Source organism: Patagioenas fasciata, chromosome 9 (assembly GCF_037038585.1).
Source record: "Patagioenas fasciata isolate bPatFas1 chromosome 9, bPatFas1.hap1, whole genome shotgun sequence".
Taxonomy (NCBI): domain Eukaryota; kingdom Metazoa; phylum Chordata; class Aves; order Columbiformes; family Columbidae; genus Patagioenas; species Patagioenas fasciata.
This window is the reverse complement of record NC_092528.1, coordinates 27,126,759-27,144,576: the sequence shown is the minus strand read 5'-3', so window position 1 is coordinate 27,144,576 and position 17,818 is coordinate 27,126,759. Positions and strand designations below refer to the sequence as shown.

The 17,818-nt window shown below is 41.2% G+C and overlaps 3 protein-coding genes across 3 annotated transcripts in view; 1 reads left to right on the top strand and 2 right to left on the bottom strand.

Annotated features, from left to right (window-relative positions):
* Nucleotides 1–644: 644 nt before the first annotated feature.
* On the bottom strand, nt 645–10,425 carry LRRC34 (leucine rich repeat containing 34). The gene is made up of 11 exons (XM_065844086.2): nt 9,938–10,425; nt 9,532–9,653; nt 8,557–8,678; nt 8,341–8,405; nt 7,524–7,607; nt 5,842–5,970; nt 4,398–4,493; nt 2,711–2,865; nt 2,463–2,618; nt 1,155–1,281; nt 645–869 (listed from the first exon to the last, which is right to left on the bottom strand). The coding sequence occupies exons 1-11, from the start codon at nt 10,094–10,096 to the stop codon at nt 645–647; spliced, it is 1,440 nt and encodes a 479-aa protein (XP_065700158.1). The 5' UTR covers nt 10,097–10,425.
* Nucleotides 10,172–15,709, top strand: LRRIQ4 (leucine rich repeats and IQ motif containing 4). The gene is given in 7 exon segments (XM_065844085.2): nt 10,172–10,234; nt 11,140–11,505; nt 11,508–11,869; nt 11,871–12,019; nt 12,022–12,198; nt 12,948–13,120; nt 15,593–15,709. Coding segments are annotated over 7 exon segments (1,407 nt in total).
* Nucleotides 10,437–17,818, bottom strand: part of LRRC31 (leucine rich repeat containing 31) — a 49,541-nt gene continuing 42,159 nt past the window's right edge. Inside the window, 1 exon segment of the mRNA XM_065845066.2 lies at nt 10,437–16,911. Within this exon segment, the coding sequence (XP_065701138.1) occupies nt 16,592–16,911 (320 nt within the window). The 3' untranslated portion in view covers nt 10,437–16,591.

Here is a 17,818-nt window from a genome sequence, read left to right as displayed (position 1 = left end):
GAGACTGTAGCCTGGGAAGGACAAGGAGAGCTCTGCTGCTGCGGGAGCCCTGTGGGAGAGGGCCCTGTGATCACGGAACTTCATCCACAGGTGCTGCTGCTGCTCTGATTCAGCCCTGCCTCTTTATAAAATAAGAAGCACTTGATAAAAATCCTGATCTGAGAAGGTGTCCTAAACAGAGCAGAACAGGTCAGCTGCTGGAAGTTCAGTCCACACGTTTGTGCTGCTGCACAAATTGCTCAGGTGCCTCTGGTCAGTGACTGTTCTATTCCTTGTTGCTGCTATGAACACCCAGTGTCACACTTAGTGCACTGCGCCATGGTGAAAATTATTTTCCTCTTCACGTTTTATTTTATTAAATTCACCCATCACCTGGGAACCCTGGAACTACATCTAATCGTGGTAAGGCAAAGGAGATAGCGTGCAATAGAAATAACTGCAGCAAAATTAATGCCTTTTCATATTAATAGGCTGTTAATAGCTTGGGCATCTTTAGCAACAAATTTTAAGGTCACTGGTTTGATATTTTATCTCCAATGCCCCCTTGAGTGCTTTTAGATTCCTTCTAAAGACCCTGAAGAAACAACATGCAACAACTTTGATACTGATGTAATCCATTTTACTAGAAACCAGATAGGAAAACCTCAAGGACAGGAAGTGCATCGAGCTAGGTTTTCTGAAACAGGTGCAATCGCCAGACTGGCATTAGCGTCTTTGTCCATCTCCTCCCCAAAACTGGGTGTCCAGTAGTAATGCTTCTTGAGGCCATGGGAGAGCTCCGCAAGGTGAATGTGCCCATCCACTTCAAATGGTTCCACATCTGTACAATTAGGTTTCAGGCGGCCTGTCTGAAGTAATTCCGAATATGCCTGAAATGAATAATAAGAAGAATACGACATAATATTCTACTTTGACTGCAGTGAAGGCTCTGGAAGATAACACACAATAGGCAAGTAATTGATCATTTCATTATGCTGACGTGCAGTGAGTCTCGTTACAGCACCACCATATTATAATTATTTTTTTAAAAAAAGTAAATTAAGTATCTCATTGTATTCACAAACTGCTGTAGTCTTCCCAATGACTGTAAAAACATACAAGAACAAACAAACATAAAACAACCTTCTTAGAAGACTTCAGAAGCAAATACTTACCATGCAGGTGGCTTCATCAAATGTGTTCCCCCAGATGTAAATATAAGAAAGTTCTGTGTTTCTTTTCATTGCATCTGAAAGAGCTAAAAGTCCTTTGCCACATATCTTGTTGCTTGTTACTGACAACCTAATAAACAGAGAAAATAGTTACGCGAATGTGTGTCAACCCACTGAATTCCCATCTTAAGGAAGAGTTTAACTATGATTTATTCTTATTTTTTATTTAATGGTTGTATATGTATATTGAAATGCTATCTTTGTTTTTAATAATGCTATTATCCATTTGTATTAAAGCCAGTGCTACTATAACATTTTTGCAGGTTGCTACAGGCAGTTTGGACTACAGGCTTGTACTATTTCTCAAGGCATTTCCATGCCCCATGCACCCAGGTTGTTCACTATTTAGTTCTTCAGTGTCAGTGCCTCACTACAAGGTGACCAGGTCCCATCTCCAGCCTGCTTTGAAGCCCAGGCGTTGGCATTTAGCCAGGCTAAGCTTTGATCTTTGTGGAGCGGCAGTTATTTTTATGTTGGTGAACCTGGAAGGCTTTCAGAGGCACCCACCTCCTCAGTCTGCTACTTAAAACTAATGGCTTCAGGTAACACCTTTGATCAGCTTTTACATCCTGCCCGCATGCGGTTTAACGCGGGCTACAAAATACACCCTGATGGAGAGATTACAGTTCTTTTGGGTTCACCTGGAAGCTAACTTAAAGAGAGGATTTTCTTAAGTGTTGAAGATGAGAATTGACAGATATAGTGCTTTATGCCTGCATGAAATCTGATTATCTTAAAATTCTGAAGATGTACAGCTTCCAGTTTGTTTTTGTTTATGTGCCACAGGCACCTACACTTTAAAGATGCAAAAGGAACTAACAGGATCTAATTGCCTTCCCCCCTCCTTAGAATGACTGTAAAAGCTGTGAATTGCATGTAAGATGAACCACTACAAAACTGATCTAAGCATCAGTGCAAAAAAACCCATGAAATACAAAAACAAGCATGTCAGGCCACACAGCAGTGGATACGAGATGGAAAAAAGGCACCTGCCAGGATCCCAAGACATCTCACAGGCCTTGGGGCATCTCACACGGCAGGAGATACCAATGCTTAGCAAAGGAATCCCACTCAATCTGTTACATTTTTTGCCCTGAGAAGGAAAAATGAACTAAAAAGTTTGGAAACTCCTGACTTGTATTTCAATCAACATCAAAGCACAGAGCTTTGATGTCAGTTCAGCCACTGCAAAGTCCAAGTTTCTTATACTCCAAGCCATGACACCTGCAGTCTCTGGGGTAAAATACTAACGCCTGAAGAGTGTTGTTGTACGACGCCAAGGCTTCACTCAGGTAGATGGCTCCATCATCTTCTATTCGGTTTGCATTCAGATCTAGGATTTGCAGGGTGTCGTTCCATTTTAATAGTTTTGCCAAAAATTTTATACCATCACAGGTAATTTTATTACTGAAAGAGAAATGAATACATTTTTTTTCAAAAGGTGCTAAGAAAATGAGTTTCTAAGGTTAGTCAGGGCTATGTCACTTCATAACTCTTACCAGCTAAGATCAAGGTATCTCAGGGTGGAGTTCATATACAGCGCCTCACACAGTTGCTGTACACCAAAGTTTTTCATTTCATGCTTGCCCAAGTGTAGTTCCAAAAGAGAGGAGTTAATTTTCAATGTCAGAGCTACATGAACTGTGGTCTCTTCCTAAAAATATACAGTCAGTTTAATTAAGCTGTACTTTAAGACTAGATGTGGTCTTCCTTCAGTCAAAGAGAAATGCACAACTAACAGCAAGATTTGGTTGTCAGTAGCGTCCTATTTTGCATATTGCAGCTTTGTATTAAAAATAGCCAGGAAACAATACATTATGATAATGCACAACACCAGAAAGATCTTTGCATATTTACAGTACTGTATACCTCCCTGCAAATATCAGGAGCATCAATGTTTGAATCGTTATATCTAATGAGTTTTCTTCCCATTCATTGCTCTTAAAAACTGAATGTTTGAGTCAGCCTTCATTAACATTAGAAGTATTTTGTTATGACACTAATATATTATTTCATAAAAAGAAACAGGATTACTATGGGAAAAAGTATGTCCTGTCACTCTAAGGCAAAATAAGTTAGTTTTGAAGTAGTGATATTTAGTTAAAAAAAAAAAAAAAAAGTGAATATGTTGAGTCAAAAATAAGGGAACACCACAGAAGCCTCAGAAAATGAGAGAGTTGAAGGGGAGCACAACGGCAAATAGTCTGGCACGGATACAGACCAGGCCCTTAGCGGTCTATATTTTCAATAGCAGTAGTTTAAATTGACTTCTAAAACTGAGTTTAGACAGATCAAGCCCTGTTCCTAGTAGAAGAGAAACAACTAAAATCTGTTTAAACTGTTAAATTCACCTTTGGGAATTTAGGAAAATCTGACCATCATAGTTTAATTTCGTTATCCTGCCATCGGGAAAATACTGTACCTGTTGCAGACACCTGACAACTGCTGCCAGTCTGGTGAAAACACCACTGCGACCAGCTCTAGAGCCGAGACTTCAGTGGGACCAGCCGTGCACACAAGCTGCACATCTGCAAGCAAAACCCCGTGGCTCCCTGCACCTGTGGTGCTGCCCCCAGCAGCCTTACAGATTTGCTTTTCCATGCTCAGTTGTTTTGGAAGGTTTATGTCTCTTTTTTTTTTTCCCAACTAATGCATCGCAGGTTTTACATGGATGAGGTTCATTCACTTGTTAAATTCATGCTTCAAGTGAAAGAACAAAACCGCACAGCATAGTGAATGTGGCTTGTTGTTGAAGTGCGCCTTTCTTCTTCAGGCTGTGGGCTCTGGTATCGCACTGCTCAGATAAACAAGAGTCTTTTGTTCTTCCCCTCATTTCCTGCTAAGCAGCATTTCTCCCTCTGTTTACCGAATGACACATAAAACTCTCCATGCTCTAACAGCAGAAGGAATACCTGGCTCTCCAATAACAAGCTGTCTCCATTAGCCTATTATTTAACAAATGCATTGTGCACCAATAAAGACATTTTAAAAAAAGTAACCTTCTAGTTAAACAGGGGCAGCCTATGACTGCACAAAACTTGGCACAGAAAGAGAAAAAAATATCTCTTCAGCCATTTACTTCACAAGGAAACCCAGAGAGCCGTGTAGTCCAGCTGGCCATAAATACATCAGTACTGACTTACACTTCTCTCTTCGCTGAGCTGACACTATGGTCGACTTACATACCCTTTGGCTGTGTAGTAAAGGACGATTTAGGTTTATTGCTTTGACTGATTGGTTCAGATTCAGGGCTGTTGCCAGGGCTATTAGACATTCCGTATCCTAGAAATGAAAATAAATAAACTCTTAAGAGAAGCTTGTTCAATGTATAGACCAAGCTACCAAATTACTGTGGCTTCTCAGAACTGATTGTCAGAAGATCAAAAATATCAAATAGGCTCAGATTTGAAACACTATGATTTCTGACTCCATGAACTCTGGAGAAATGCAAGTGCAGTAGACAGGCGCTTACAGACACAATGTATTTTCTGATCATACCAACTTCAACTCCCTATGGAATCACAGAGAGGAATTAGACTAAGAAGTACAAATGACTAGGAAATTTGCAACTCAGAAAATAAAAAGCAAGAATAATGCACCTCAAAGATCCTTGTCCATTTAATTGATTCTGTATTTTGGTTTTCCTGATTTATGAAGCAAAATCAGCTTGCGTGTGTTCCCTAAGGTCTTTGGTAAAGGTAAATTCATACTGAATGTGACTAATATGATACAGAGAAGTGAGAGTCTAAAATGCAGGCCAATTCATTTTTTTAATTTCCTTCTAGTTTGCTCACTAATTTATATTTATGTTACTTTCCAATTAGGCTGGTATACAAGCCATTTAATTTTAGACCAACTCTATCCTCTCTACCAAGCAGACACATATTAAGCTTTCAAATAAATCCTACACTGGCTACACTTCCCTTGTTTATGTATTCATAACACCCTTCACACTTTCTGAGAGGTATTCCTCCTTCTTAGTTTAGGAGCAAATGCTGTAATTCCAGGAAACAAATACAGGCTTTTAAAAGTCATCCACAGGTTTTTCCCAGCTAGAGTGGGAAGCATTGCTACCCCGCTGACTTTCCCTGTGCACTGTATAAATCCCAGCACTCGATTTTAGGAGGCAGCAAGTTGTCTAAGATCAAACTGGGTGCCCTTCTACTCAATTCAGCACTGTTGTGTTCATGTCCTTTATGGATTGAGCTCTGATCGGAGCAACAGATCTGTGAGACTGGATGACTTACAGGTGTTATAGCACTGCACACTTTAGAAGGAAAAGAAGCTCCAGGGCATAAAAAGTCCTTTCTTCAACAAAAATTACACAAGACTTAGCATAACAAAAATGAACAGCAGAAACAAACCTTGGAAAATGGGAAAGCCAAGCACTTGAATTCCCAGGGACATAGTGGGTCTAATATATATCATCAGCTATGACTTCACAGGTGTCTTCTACAACATGCCTTTCCAAGTATGCATTGCAATTTTAAATATTGTTTTACCTCAAGCTAGCACAAAATGCAAAATCAATGGCAACAGATGGCATTTCCCCTTAATTAAGTACTGTAGGACCTTTGTAATACCCTTGAAAGACTTATGTCATTGCTGATAATTTTACTGGGTTACTCACCAAGTCACAGTCTCCAAGATCCAGCCTCTCCAAGGTTGAATTAGATGGTAGCATTGTGGCAAAGGCAAGCCCACCTTGCCTTCCTATTTTGTTTCCAGTCATTCTCAAATGTAGAAGTGTTTTATTCTTCTAGAAAAAAAATTTAAAAAAAAAAAAAAATCAATGTCTTTGAAATGGCCTGAGAAACAACACTGTCCTTTTTCCTGTGAATCTCGCTGGTTGTCACACAGACAAAACATCCCTCCAGAAGAAATGTGTCTAAGTGATAACACTGACTAAGCAGTTGGCTCAGGCTCCCCATAGTGGAACCAAACATATGAGAGCCTGGAAACAAAACTTGAGCATTTGAAAACTTTTGTTTCTCCCAAGTTCACAAATTTGCATTCATGAAGATAATCCAGGCAGATATTTCTGCCTAAACTGGCAGCTGAAATGCAAATTATCTCAAAATTACTCAGATCTAGTAAGTGTATTTTAAACAAAAATATAATTTTCTTTCTTTTTCAGAGCCTTTAAACCACATGACCAGTCAAAGCTCAGTGAAGCTGGTCGACTTCAGCAGGATGATGTGGCGCAGAGTCAAACCAATATGTAAGTCCTTGCAGGGCTGGAGACTTCACTGGCAGATAAAAGTTCTGATCAGAGGTTGAGAAAAGTCAGCATCTTTCCCCTTACCCTCCACAGAATTTCAATAGATATTAAATATCTGTTCATCTGTTAAAGCCTTAAATGCAATGCAGAGTAGTTTTGTATTTTTAATTCCTCAGTACCACCATGATCACTCATTACCAGAGATTATCACAGAATCATTGAGTCCCAGGTTGGAAGGGATGACAAGGATCACCTGGTCCAACCTTTCTTGGAAAACTCCTGGTCTAGACAAGGTGGCCCTGCACACTGTCCAGCTGAATCTTAAAACTGTTCAACATTGGGGAATTACTAAGTAAGAGATTACAAAACAAGTAGCAGTGTGAGCAGCAGAAGCTCTTTCAGCCAAAGGGTTGTCAGGTTGCTCAGCAAACCCAGCAGATGCTGCTGGGGGGGCTGCACAAGCAGCTCTGAGGGTTTTTTGCAAGCCCGGTGTTGTACAATCTCCTGTACAACCTCAGTGTTTTGGGGGTGTGTCACAGTGAGCTGAAATCAGTTCAGAGTTCAAAGACTATGAGGGAGGAAGAAAGAGCTCACGTGAATCTCATTTCACAAACACAACAAATCTTACACACAAGCCTCATTTCCTTGGCAAACCACATTAAAAATAACAAACATGTTTTTACGCTGCTGCTGCTGTAAGGCAAAGTTTTGAAAACACGTCTCAGACATCTTGAATCAAGACAAATATTGACATCAAGGCACAGGCAAATTTAATACCATTTAAAAAAATATATGGTATTATATATCCTATAGCATAGCATTTTTCACACAGAAAAAATCCAGCTATGATAGTTGTGATCATTAAGTGTTAATAGCAGCACAGTGCAACTTTCTCATGTGTGAAATCTGATTCCTGAAGTGTGCCCTGGGAAAACAAGCAATCTCTGTGATAAAGCAAAATGCTGAACGGACTGAAGACAGAGGGCCCTTTGAGCCAGCGCTGATGTTGGCAGGACAGCCAGTACTGCTCATCAAAAGCAAAAATATCAAACTGGATGCCAATGTCTAAAATGTCCCAGACACATACTCACACGGAGTGCTTCTGCTATCAGCACCGCTCCCCTTGTGCCAATATCATTAAGCATCAGGTTCAGGTACCGCAGAGTGGAGTTGTTCTAAGGAACAAACAAAGCAGAAAGCAATGAAACTACTTTCCAGAGCATACTTGCATTTTTCAAAAATGAGATGCATCATACACATACTTAAAACCTCTGTTTGCTGCATTTCAGGCAGCCCTTGATTTGGAGATGTAGTTAAAGAATGCCAAAATATGAGAGATTATGATGGAAAGGCTTACAGAAACCACCATGTGCTCAGCATGACCAAACAAGGCCAGTGGTCAAGCTCAGCTGCAGATCCTCAGACATTTTGTGAACCCAGTGCCCCCCCTGAGTTCCAGGAACACAGGCACTGAGTGGCAACCAACCATTTTTCATCTGTATTCCTGTGCTTACAATGACAGAAAGGAAGCATTAAAGTATCCTATCTTTAGACCTACAAAAAGACTAACAAAGATGATAAGGTGTCTAAAACAAAGGCCCTGGCACACTTGACACTACCATTACCTCCTATATTTAATTCAAAAGTAAGCCTAAAAGCCTCACAGTTTATTCCACTGTTCTTTCTTCATGACACCCCAGCCAAATGTCAAATGGTTTTCTATCAGAATTTATAAATCTCCCCAGAGAATGCAATCTGAGATTCTAGTGGGATGGATTTGGATGTGAAAGTCAAAATGAATGGAATTTTGCCAAACCAATGCATTCTTGTCTCAAATTTACCACAGATAAATATTATCAGAGCCAAGAAAAACTACAAGTTGCTGAATGATAAACATAATTTTGTCACCTCAAGGAATTTTGCCATGTGCTTTCCTCCAGCATCAGTCAATAAATTAAACCTAAGATCCAAACCTGAAAAAGATGAAGAATGTGACAGATGCGGATCTACAATTAGATGATCTCTAAACAAAAAGAAATAAAGACAAACTAAGGCTGAAATCAAGACTGCTTATGTTTTCTCAAATTCACAAGGCAATGTCAAACACACCTGAAAGAAACTTACCTGTAACAGATACAGTATTGTGTAAGACAGAAGTGAGAGCTTGAAGATCGTCATCTGTAACTCTCTGCACAGGCACTAGATGATTATTTCCAGCTATTTTTATTGTGATCCCATTTGACCATCTGACATAACATCAAAATGTAAACACATGGGGAGAAGTAAAACACAGAAAAATTAATTCTCTCTCCAGATAAGAAGTATACCCACACTTGCCCTCACTGCTGCATTTGCATGCAGTTAACTGCTGCCACTGCCTTTGGTAACACCATGACAGACGTGATTCAAGCTGTACCTCAGCACTGTCCTTTTTGATACTCTAAAAAGCACACATGCACAGAAAGCAGGAAGAAGCAAGATGAGGGGAAGGCAGATAGAAATAAAGACTGTCTTGGAGGTTACGTTATCTTCTCCTTTTTACTTGTTCCCTTTATTTACTTTCTCCTGCCCTCAGAATCAAAACCTACCACAAACCATTTCCCTACACTGTACTTTCTCAGGTTTTCTCTCCAAAAGACAATTAACTTTGACCCCAGGAGCATCCCTGGGAGGAAGCCCTGCCCAGCCACAGAATGAGAGAGTGTTTTGGTGGTCAGAGTCACTCCAGGGAAGCATTACCAGCTGGAAGCTCACTGGATGCAGCTGAGGCTTTTTAAACAGGAGCGAGACAAAAGGCAGGGAGTTAGAATGACTAGATACTGGGTTTGGCTTCTCCAAGGGACACAAAGGCACCATCCTGTACATTTTTCACTTTTTTTGATTTCTCTGCTTGTAAAGCTGCCCAGAAAGGATATATCACTACAAACTTCTGCCAAGACGTCAAGATGAGTCAAACCAGAACTTCAGCAGTAAATGCTAAATATTACTTGAGTTTAGGCCTGAAACTGTATGAACTTCCTCATTGTTCAGTTCCTAGTCCTGCTGTCTTGTTTAAAGGTTTCAGAAGCATCTGAAACATGCTGTTTATTATTTCCTTACGTTTCACCATTTTTATCAGCTTCCTGAAGCACATGAGCAATGAAGGGGTTTTCAGATTGGCCCAAGTTTTGGCAGGCCTGCACATACTGCTGGTGAAGATTTGGACGAAGTGACATGACCTGCTAGAAAACAAAACAAAGTGTTAGTGCATTGTTAGGGCAGCCTAGCAACATCACCCTGGACCCAAGTGCTGTTCTGCTGGGCTCTGTGTAACAATAAAAATGGGCTTGGTCTGAAATGGTTACAACACTTGGAAGGCAAGAGAGACAGGAAAAACGAAGGAAAAAAAATGCAGATATGTGGATATGTTTCTAGTCTGCCATTGCGTAGGATCTGAGCTAATATTCATACATGTAGGTCCTTTTTCCCCATAAAGCAGTGGGGTCTCCGATCTCCGCAAGCCTACCTGAGCAATGAATGCCTGCGTCCTCTCTCCGGGCTGCTCCAAGGTTAAGAATGTTTGGTCACAGAGCCCATCTCCAAGGAGAACACCCCGAGGGAAGGCAGCCAGGTCCTGGCACAAGGCCCCATGGCTGTGGTATGGCACGCAGTGCAGTGGAGACATGGCCACATATGTGGTGCCAGCTGCAGAGGGGAGATTTGGCAGCTTACCCCAGAGTATTTACTTAGTGGTCTGCCCATGGTCTCCAAGGAGCCTTTGCAAAAATTTCCGTGGTTACACGGATTAGCAGCTACTTCAAAGGTGCCTGTGCTGGTCCTTTCCATGGAATAAATCCTTCTGCCAGCTTCACCATCCCAGGAGGGGGTGAGCAGGAACAGCACATTCTCCTGTCCCACAGCATGTAGAGCTTGCTCCCAAATACTGAACTCAGGGACAATAAAAATAAAATTATCTCAGGCAAAATCTAAATTAGACAGGTAAGCCCAGCACAAATGTCTACCTGTGGTGGTTGCTCAGTTCTTTTTCCTCATCCTGGTGACACCTGGAAACCACCCATCTCTGGAAACATGACATCCTCTTGGCATGGTTATGGCAGCAGAGAAAAGGGCATCAGTGGGAGATGACTGACAGCTTTCTCTTGATCTCCACTTTCTCATCATTCCCTAAATGCCAGCTGAAAGGTTTCTACTGTTCAGACATCAGAGGCTGGTCAGGTAGTCCCCGCTTTCCACATGTTGCTCCTTTGCCATCAGCAATACAACTTCACGGGTTATCAAAGATCAGATTCACTGGCATTTCTTTGGCTCAGAAACCACTCATTTACAGAAGAAAGTGCTATCTTTTTGCAGTAAGACTTCCAGTTCTACAATCAGCATTGCTGAAGACAGACCTCAGTCAATGTTTGCAAATACTTAAGGCCTTAAAGACTCAAGGAGGTTGTTTTTTCCAGCTCCCCGACATCACAAGTTCACCTTCTGAATCTGGCTCTTGGGGCAACTTTGGGATGCGCTGGGATTCAAAGATACGGTCCCACTGTATTTACCGCAGGATTTGATCTCAGCAAACACAAGCAGCTTTTTGCAGGGGTACAACTGAGACTAGAACCTGTTCCTAAATGCTGAAGTCTTACCGTAATTATTTAGCGTAGGAAGGTCTTCAAATACTGTTAATTTCTAATTTTTTTCTTTGCTGAAATTCCAAATAAGGAGTCCCAGCAGAGCCAGAAGGCCAGCAGGACTCTCACTGCCCTAAAGCCAACTCTTGGTTTTGAGGGTGACCACACTGAGACCGCAAAAAAAATACCAGTGAATGAAGCATCAGAGGATGAAGCTTGTTCTCCGACACATCACAGGAGATTTTTTTATTGATTTAGCTAAACCATCTCACCAGAGGCCTTGAGCCTAGAATATCTGGAAGAGCTGCACATGGAAACAAACACAATTGTAAGCATCCCTAGAGACATCAATTGCCTGAGGCACATGAAGATCCTCCACCTCGATCAAAATCACATACAGGACCCATATAAAGAACTGGGGGAACTGAAATATCTTCTGAGCTTAGATTTAAGTATTATAACTACCCCCTCTCCTGTATTTCACTGCCAGTTATCAGCAAGTTGCAGCCCCCCCTTTATCAGCTCAAGCTCTTGCATGAAATCCTAGAGCAGATCTGTGAATATGTCCATCATGTTGAACTGCTTGCTCTTTCTGACAATAATCTCAAGTGTCTGTGGAAAGAAATAGTGAACCTGACAAAACTCAAATTTACCTCCAAAAAAAAAAGACTTCAAAGTTTTCCCAAGGAACTTTGTCATATTGCTAATTTAGAAATAACGTATGTGCAACAAAATCTCAGTCTCATTCCAGAAGAGAGAGGATTTTTGAGAAAGTCAGTTAAGCTATTTTTAGCTTTTAATAACTTATCCTCCATTCCTCCTACACTGCCAGAAGCTGGCTGTGCTGGATCTGCCTCATAATCTCCTACACAAGCTTCCCCCATGTTTGAAGAGTCTCACTGAAATGAGAATATTCAGACTGCCTGCTAACAGCCTGGAGAAGCTCCCACACAAGATCTGTTGCTGGCCATCCCTGTTTATCCAAGGAACACCCAACTGCATGCAGTACCTGGGTCCTTCACCAGATTAACCAGTGCCAGGATACTCAATCTGAGTGAAAATTGCTTTGATGAGATTCCTAAAGGAACATGCACTATGAAAAATCTGGAAGTATTGGATAGCAGTCAGATGCAGAGGTATTTGTTGCTCTGTTTTCATTTTTATTTTATCAATACCTCGCTTTTGCAAAATCTAAGCTCTTCATTACAACTGTCACCTTTCCCTACTACAGTGAGAAGGCATGTTCCACCTGGTGTACACCTGAGCCTGCGTTACTCGTTATCACTGACATCTGAGTATTCAGACAGGAAAAGCAAGAACAGGAAAACACCGACCTTTGTGTTGGATCATAAAGATAAAATACTAACTGGAAGGATTGCTTCAGTTTTTTGCATTTTTTTTCTGTGTATGCTAGAAAATAAGAGTTGCATTTGCATAGAATCAATGTCACAAACTGAAACAGAACAGAGGGCAACTAACAAAGGGATGTGATATTGTAGCACTTCCAAGATTTTCACTTGTGCAATTTCTTCTGGAAGATTACATTTACAGAACTAGTAAATTATGCAAAAGAATCACTTTCAGATTTCGTTCCTTTAAATCACTCTCCCCTGCACTGTGTGTTCAAAGGAAACAAAGAAGCAGACAAATGTTTCTGCTAAGAAATAAAATTAACCCCATAAGAAATCTTCCCAGCAGAGGAAACAACATGGATTTTTTCGACAAAATTTCCACTGTACTGTGAGGTACAATGTTATATTAACGAGCAGAATATTCTGCGTTCATCCATCAACAGCAATGCGTCCCCACAGCATTTTCCTGGAGATTTTTTCCTAAAAAACAAATCCTAAAGGCTACTGTTTAACTGACATAATGTATCTTTTTAATGATTCTGTTTAGGTATCTGTGAGGTGAAAGAACTGACAAATTTGAAATGCTTTAGCCTACCTGAGAACCTATCCAGTATCTTTCCAAAAGAAATCTTTCTCCTAGAGTCATTAGAGAGATTATACCTGGGACAAAATAAAGGAATTACATTCAAAGTTCTGCCAGAAGACATGAGCAAATTGCAGGTAGGAGTGATAGAAGGGGGAAGATCTTTTTCTGATGCAACATGGCACTTCTGTGGACTTCCGCTGCTCCCAAATGCAGGACTGAAGGTTCTCCTAATCTCTGAAGATACATGGTGCAGCGTCAGGGCTGTCAGAATAGGAATCATATCAAAACTCAGTGTCTGAAACACATGTTGTCTCTGTGTTTAGTAGATATCCCCAGGGTACTATCAGTTATTTAATGAGTTTTATATTCAGAAATAATCAATACCTTGATTGGAAATATGGAAGAGGATTCTAGGCAGTCAGAACACATGCACTTATATCAGAACCTGAATTACCACCCTGCTTTTCAGAGGTGTGAAAAGCTGTTTTGAAAGTATCTCTACACTTTTGCAAAACTGTTCACTGATGTTTTGCCAATCTGTAGTTACAGTATTTTGACTGACTGCAAGCTGTCAAATCCTTAGTGTTATAGCTCATCTCTCAGATAGCCTGGTGACAGTTTGTAAAACATCTGTGTACAGCAGGCTTATTTGAAAGCAGAGAGGATGCAATATTCTGCAACTGTTACAGGTCCTGGCAAGTCCTAACATCTTTGTTACTCAAAAGAGCCATGACCAACACTCCTTACTATAATTCTAGCATGTCAAATTTATACACAGCCATGTCCTTCCACAGCACTTTACAGAAAGCAAACCCCTCCAAAGTTTTATTTGCAGCATCCATAAAGCACAGAGCTGAACTAAGACCGACCACTGTGCAGACTTTAAAATACACAAGTGGGTGGATCAGAACCCTTTATTTAGTTTAACTGGTCAGAACTGCAGTCCTGCTCTTGTTCGCCGAGTTGTCTCGGAGAAGGTGGTAACATCCTGAAGCAGGTGGCGAAGACAACGTCACTGAGATCCAGCTCTTCCTAGAGCTCCACCTCCAGGCAGTGCTCTCCAAATGCCACAGCTACATCTGCATCCGGGGCATGGATCTTATTTCTGTTTGGCTCTTGAATTGATACTGAAATCTCATCAATATGTTTGTTGGCAGGAGAGAGCTGTGAGTGCAGAAAAGCAGGGTGGTTCAGTTTTGGTTTTCCATTTTACTACATGACTGATGCTGTTTTGATTGTTTGGAGGTGTCTCACAAAATTTTTTCACTTTAAGTGAAGGCAAAGAGAAACAGAGAGAAGGGATGATTCAGAGACTACAAAAGAGGCAATCACTGGTAGTGAGAGCTTTTTGGAAAGATTTGCAGATAAACATGACATTTAATAAAGGGATTTAATAAAAGCTTTTTAGTGGCACAACAGGTATGACAGAACCATCAGGGAGCAAACGAGTGAGAAAGGGATCAGCAGTAAATGGAGAGGTTGCCAGTAGTGAGTCCATAATGTTCTCTGGAGCTGAGAAGAAACCCAGCTATTACAATATGCCAATGAAAGAAGCTCCAATACTGAAGTCCAGTTCAGTCAGTAAGATTACAACAGATACTGGACATTAAACATGGCCCAGCTGCTTTGCTGAATTAGAGAGAGAGAGGTTCAAATGGGAAAGGAGTGATTCAGAGAGGTTCTCACAGAGCAGTTAAAGGATTAATTTCCCAGTTGGACCAAAGGCAGAATTGAGGGGGAAAGTCACAGGAAGGCGAGTGATGACGAGATTGGTGTTCTGCTGTTAAACAGAGATGATGGTACTTCCACATTAGAATAATTCTTGAGTCACTGCTTGAAAGTCTCTCTTGTTATCCCTGTGTGAAACAGGGGCTCTTTGCTTCATTTCAGAGGTTGAAGACCTCTGTAGAAAATAACTGATCCCACACTGCAGCAATTCCCTGCGACGACTGACCAAGACACTCCAGTTCATCACACTTCTCAGAGCTGGGGCAGCCAAGTGCACTTCTCAGTTGAAACCAGGAAATCCATAGAGACCCTCACATGAAATCATGAATTAAATGATCAAGAGGTATCAGCACGGCATGGTCAGCTGATGGTTATAGCCCTGATCAGCCAGAATCTCACGCTGGAAGGGTTACCCAGACTGGAAAGTTAGGAAAGTGCCACTGAATGATGCCATTGTGCCTGTCCTCCAGGAGATTGCTGCAGCATGTAGTTACACTCAGGGCTAATTGAGCAGCACTTTATCCCTCAAGCTGCCTCAGGATTTCTCTAAGACTCCTCACTCAGGGGGCAGATCTAATGCCTTTACTTCCTAAAATACCTTACCAATGAATAATCCCACTGCCGTCTTTGAGCTCATATGTGGGTTAACATGCTTCATGACACAATCGACTATGCCAGAATTTGGCTCTGTGTTAGGTAAACACAATAAAATGCCAAACAAGAGGTTAACAAACAAAAAAAGGAGGAGTCACTTACACATCCCAAGTTGGTGCTTTTTCTAACAAGTCTTGGGCACAGAGCAGGGTGCTCTGCTCTTAGCTAGAAGTTGCCCTGTGTGGCTTTGAATAATAGTCTTTGCTTATTCCCTTCATCTTTAGGGTGAGGATATGTCACAAGGTATTGTGAAGATGAATGGATTAATCCCGAATGTAGGAAGCATGAAGGCACTGCGGGGACTCCCACTGGCTTTCACATGCTCTAGATCAGAGTCTTAGATCTGGAAGTTTGAGTTTATGCTGTATGTCATAAAAGGGTCTGTCCAGAAAGCACAGTCTGGATAAGGCTGAAACAGCTCAGGACGAGAAGGAGCATCCCTGAAGTATCCTGAAGTATTTGCATAGCCTCATCTAGAATGCTTATGGATTGCTCTGTGCCCAAAATCTTGGTTAAGGTAGCTGGACATATCTGTGATTTAACCTACTGCACCATTTCCCTTGCCCCTGAGACCTGCAAAGACACAAGTCAACTGTTTCTTACCTTGATTTTATGCTGATTCTGTAAGCAGGACCCATCTGCACTATGAGATGCCATTAAGGGCCAGAGCAGAGGTAGAGCAGCCCCTTCTGTGTTTTCCTTGCTGGATTGAGTTGTTTGGATGCTTTCCAAACCTCACAAATCTGTAGATTTAATGAACTCATGAAGAGGCAAAAGTTTTGGGAGAGAAGAAACTAAAATTTAAAACACAGAGGTTTCAAGTATTTTCACATTAGAGGCATTTTCCTTATATACACATTCACCCTGCCCACCCACCTGCATTAGCACCCACCGCAGGCACTTCCCTCCCTGGCAAACCTGCAGCATGTCCATCTGAAATCACCATTACTCTTTGGACAGGAATCATTACAGTATTCACAACACGAAGGTTAAGCTTATATTGTAGTGTAAGCATGGCCCAAAGAAGCTGAAAAAATATGTTATTAAATGCAATGATCTATACATGCAAAAGTTAAATAACAGTTTTCTATAATTGTCGAAGTATTTCAAGAGCTCTCATGAGACAAGATTACTAAAAAAAAGGCAGTTTTCTAAGTCAGAGACACACAATACTTGGTTTGTGTCCTGCTTGTGAAAGGCCTTTCAGAAACCTTCAGCCTCCATCAACAGTCAAAACGAATGTTTCTTTTGTTGTCTTCATTAAAGTTTTCCAGTCGTTTTCGCTGTGATTCTGAAAGGACCCATCTTTGCATCCCCAGCTCTGCCAGGGCAGGCAGTTTTGTCAGGGCCGCTAACAACTCACTGAACCACATCCCACAGTCACGGCAGGATGATGGGCGAAGACTGATGTCCAGCTCCGAGAGTTCTTTGAATACTGCTAAGCCTTGACAGAAAACAACCCACCCTTCGTCAGAGATGTTGTTATTATAACTCAAATCCAGCTTCCGTAATCTGGCTAGATGGCCATCCTGGATCAGTAATGCTGCAAGAAATGACAGACACAAACACAACTAAGACATCCTGGCAATTGCTTTAAAAGCTTACAAGTCAGAAGAGGAGTATTTTAATACAATTTTATGTAAGGTTTTTCAGCAGTCAAACAGCAAGATTCAACTCCTCAGCAACATAAAATCACTTGCTGGTGACCTCAAAAAGACTGTACTAGCACAGCCGAAGGAATGTACAGCATTTTAAACACAGGCAATTCAAAAGGAACAGAAGTGTCAAGTTAAAACTGTATGGCAACCTGAAAACCTTTGAGTCCGTTGGAAGAAGGTTCTCAAGTGCCAACTGAAATAGGCAGACAAGCTCTACAGGGGGATATTGAAAGAGGAAAGCAAAAAATAGATGAGGTTGCACGATTACAACAGCCAGCTCTCACTGTGGGAGGGTAATGGGCCTAATATACCCTAAAGGGAACCAGAATCCTTAATGTATGGTTGGCAAAGCAGACACCCACCAAAGGTGGCATTTGTAAAGTCAAAAAACATTCACGCTTCATCTCACCAGCCTTCAGATTACTGGGCCTTAATAGCCGTTACCCAGCTATTGCCATCTAGGACAATCAAAACCCATGGGTCAGGCCCACAGAATCACAAGGATGATTATAAAATAAACAAATTTTTTAAAGGATCCTAGATGTTATTCTTTCATTGGGTTCCCATTTTCTAGTATTTCTCAGCAGCTCCCAAAAGGCAGGCTAAAATATTTCTGTTTTAACTCTCCCATAATAGCATGACTCCAAAAAAACACCTAATGGACAGAGCTGGTAGTGCCTGTATTACTGACTGTCAGCACATACATTTCCCATAAATTACTGAACCCCAAACCAGTAACCAAGCAAAATTAAACTCCTCAGAGCTTTAAATATCTGATATAAAACACAGATT

Coding starts and splice junctions, on each gene's coding strand:
- LRRC34 (XM_065844086.2), bottom strand. CDS start 10,096: ATGTCTCCACTGCACTGCGTGCCATACCACAGCCATGGGGCCTTGTGC. Junction 8,406..8,556: donor CAATACTGTATCTGTTACAG/GTAAGTTTCTTT, acceptor CATCTTTTTCAG/GTTTGGATCTTAGGTTTAAT. Junction 5,971..7,523: donor TGATAGCAGAAGCACTCCGT/GTGAGTATGTGT, acceptor TTTTTTTTCTAG/AAGAATAAAACACTTCTACA.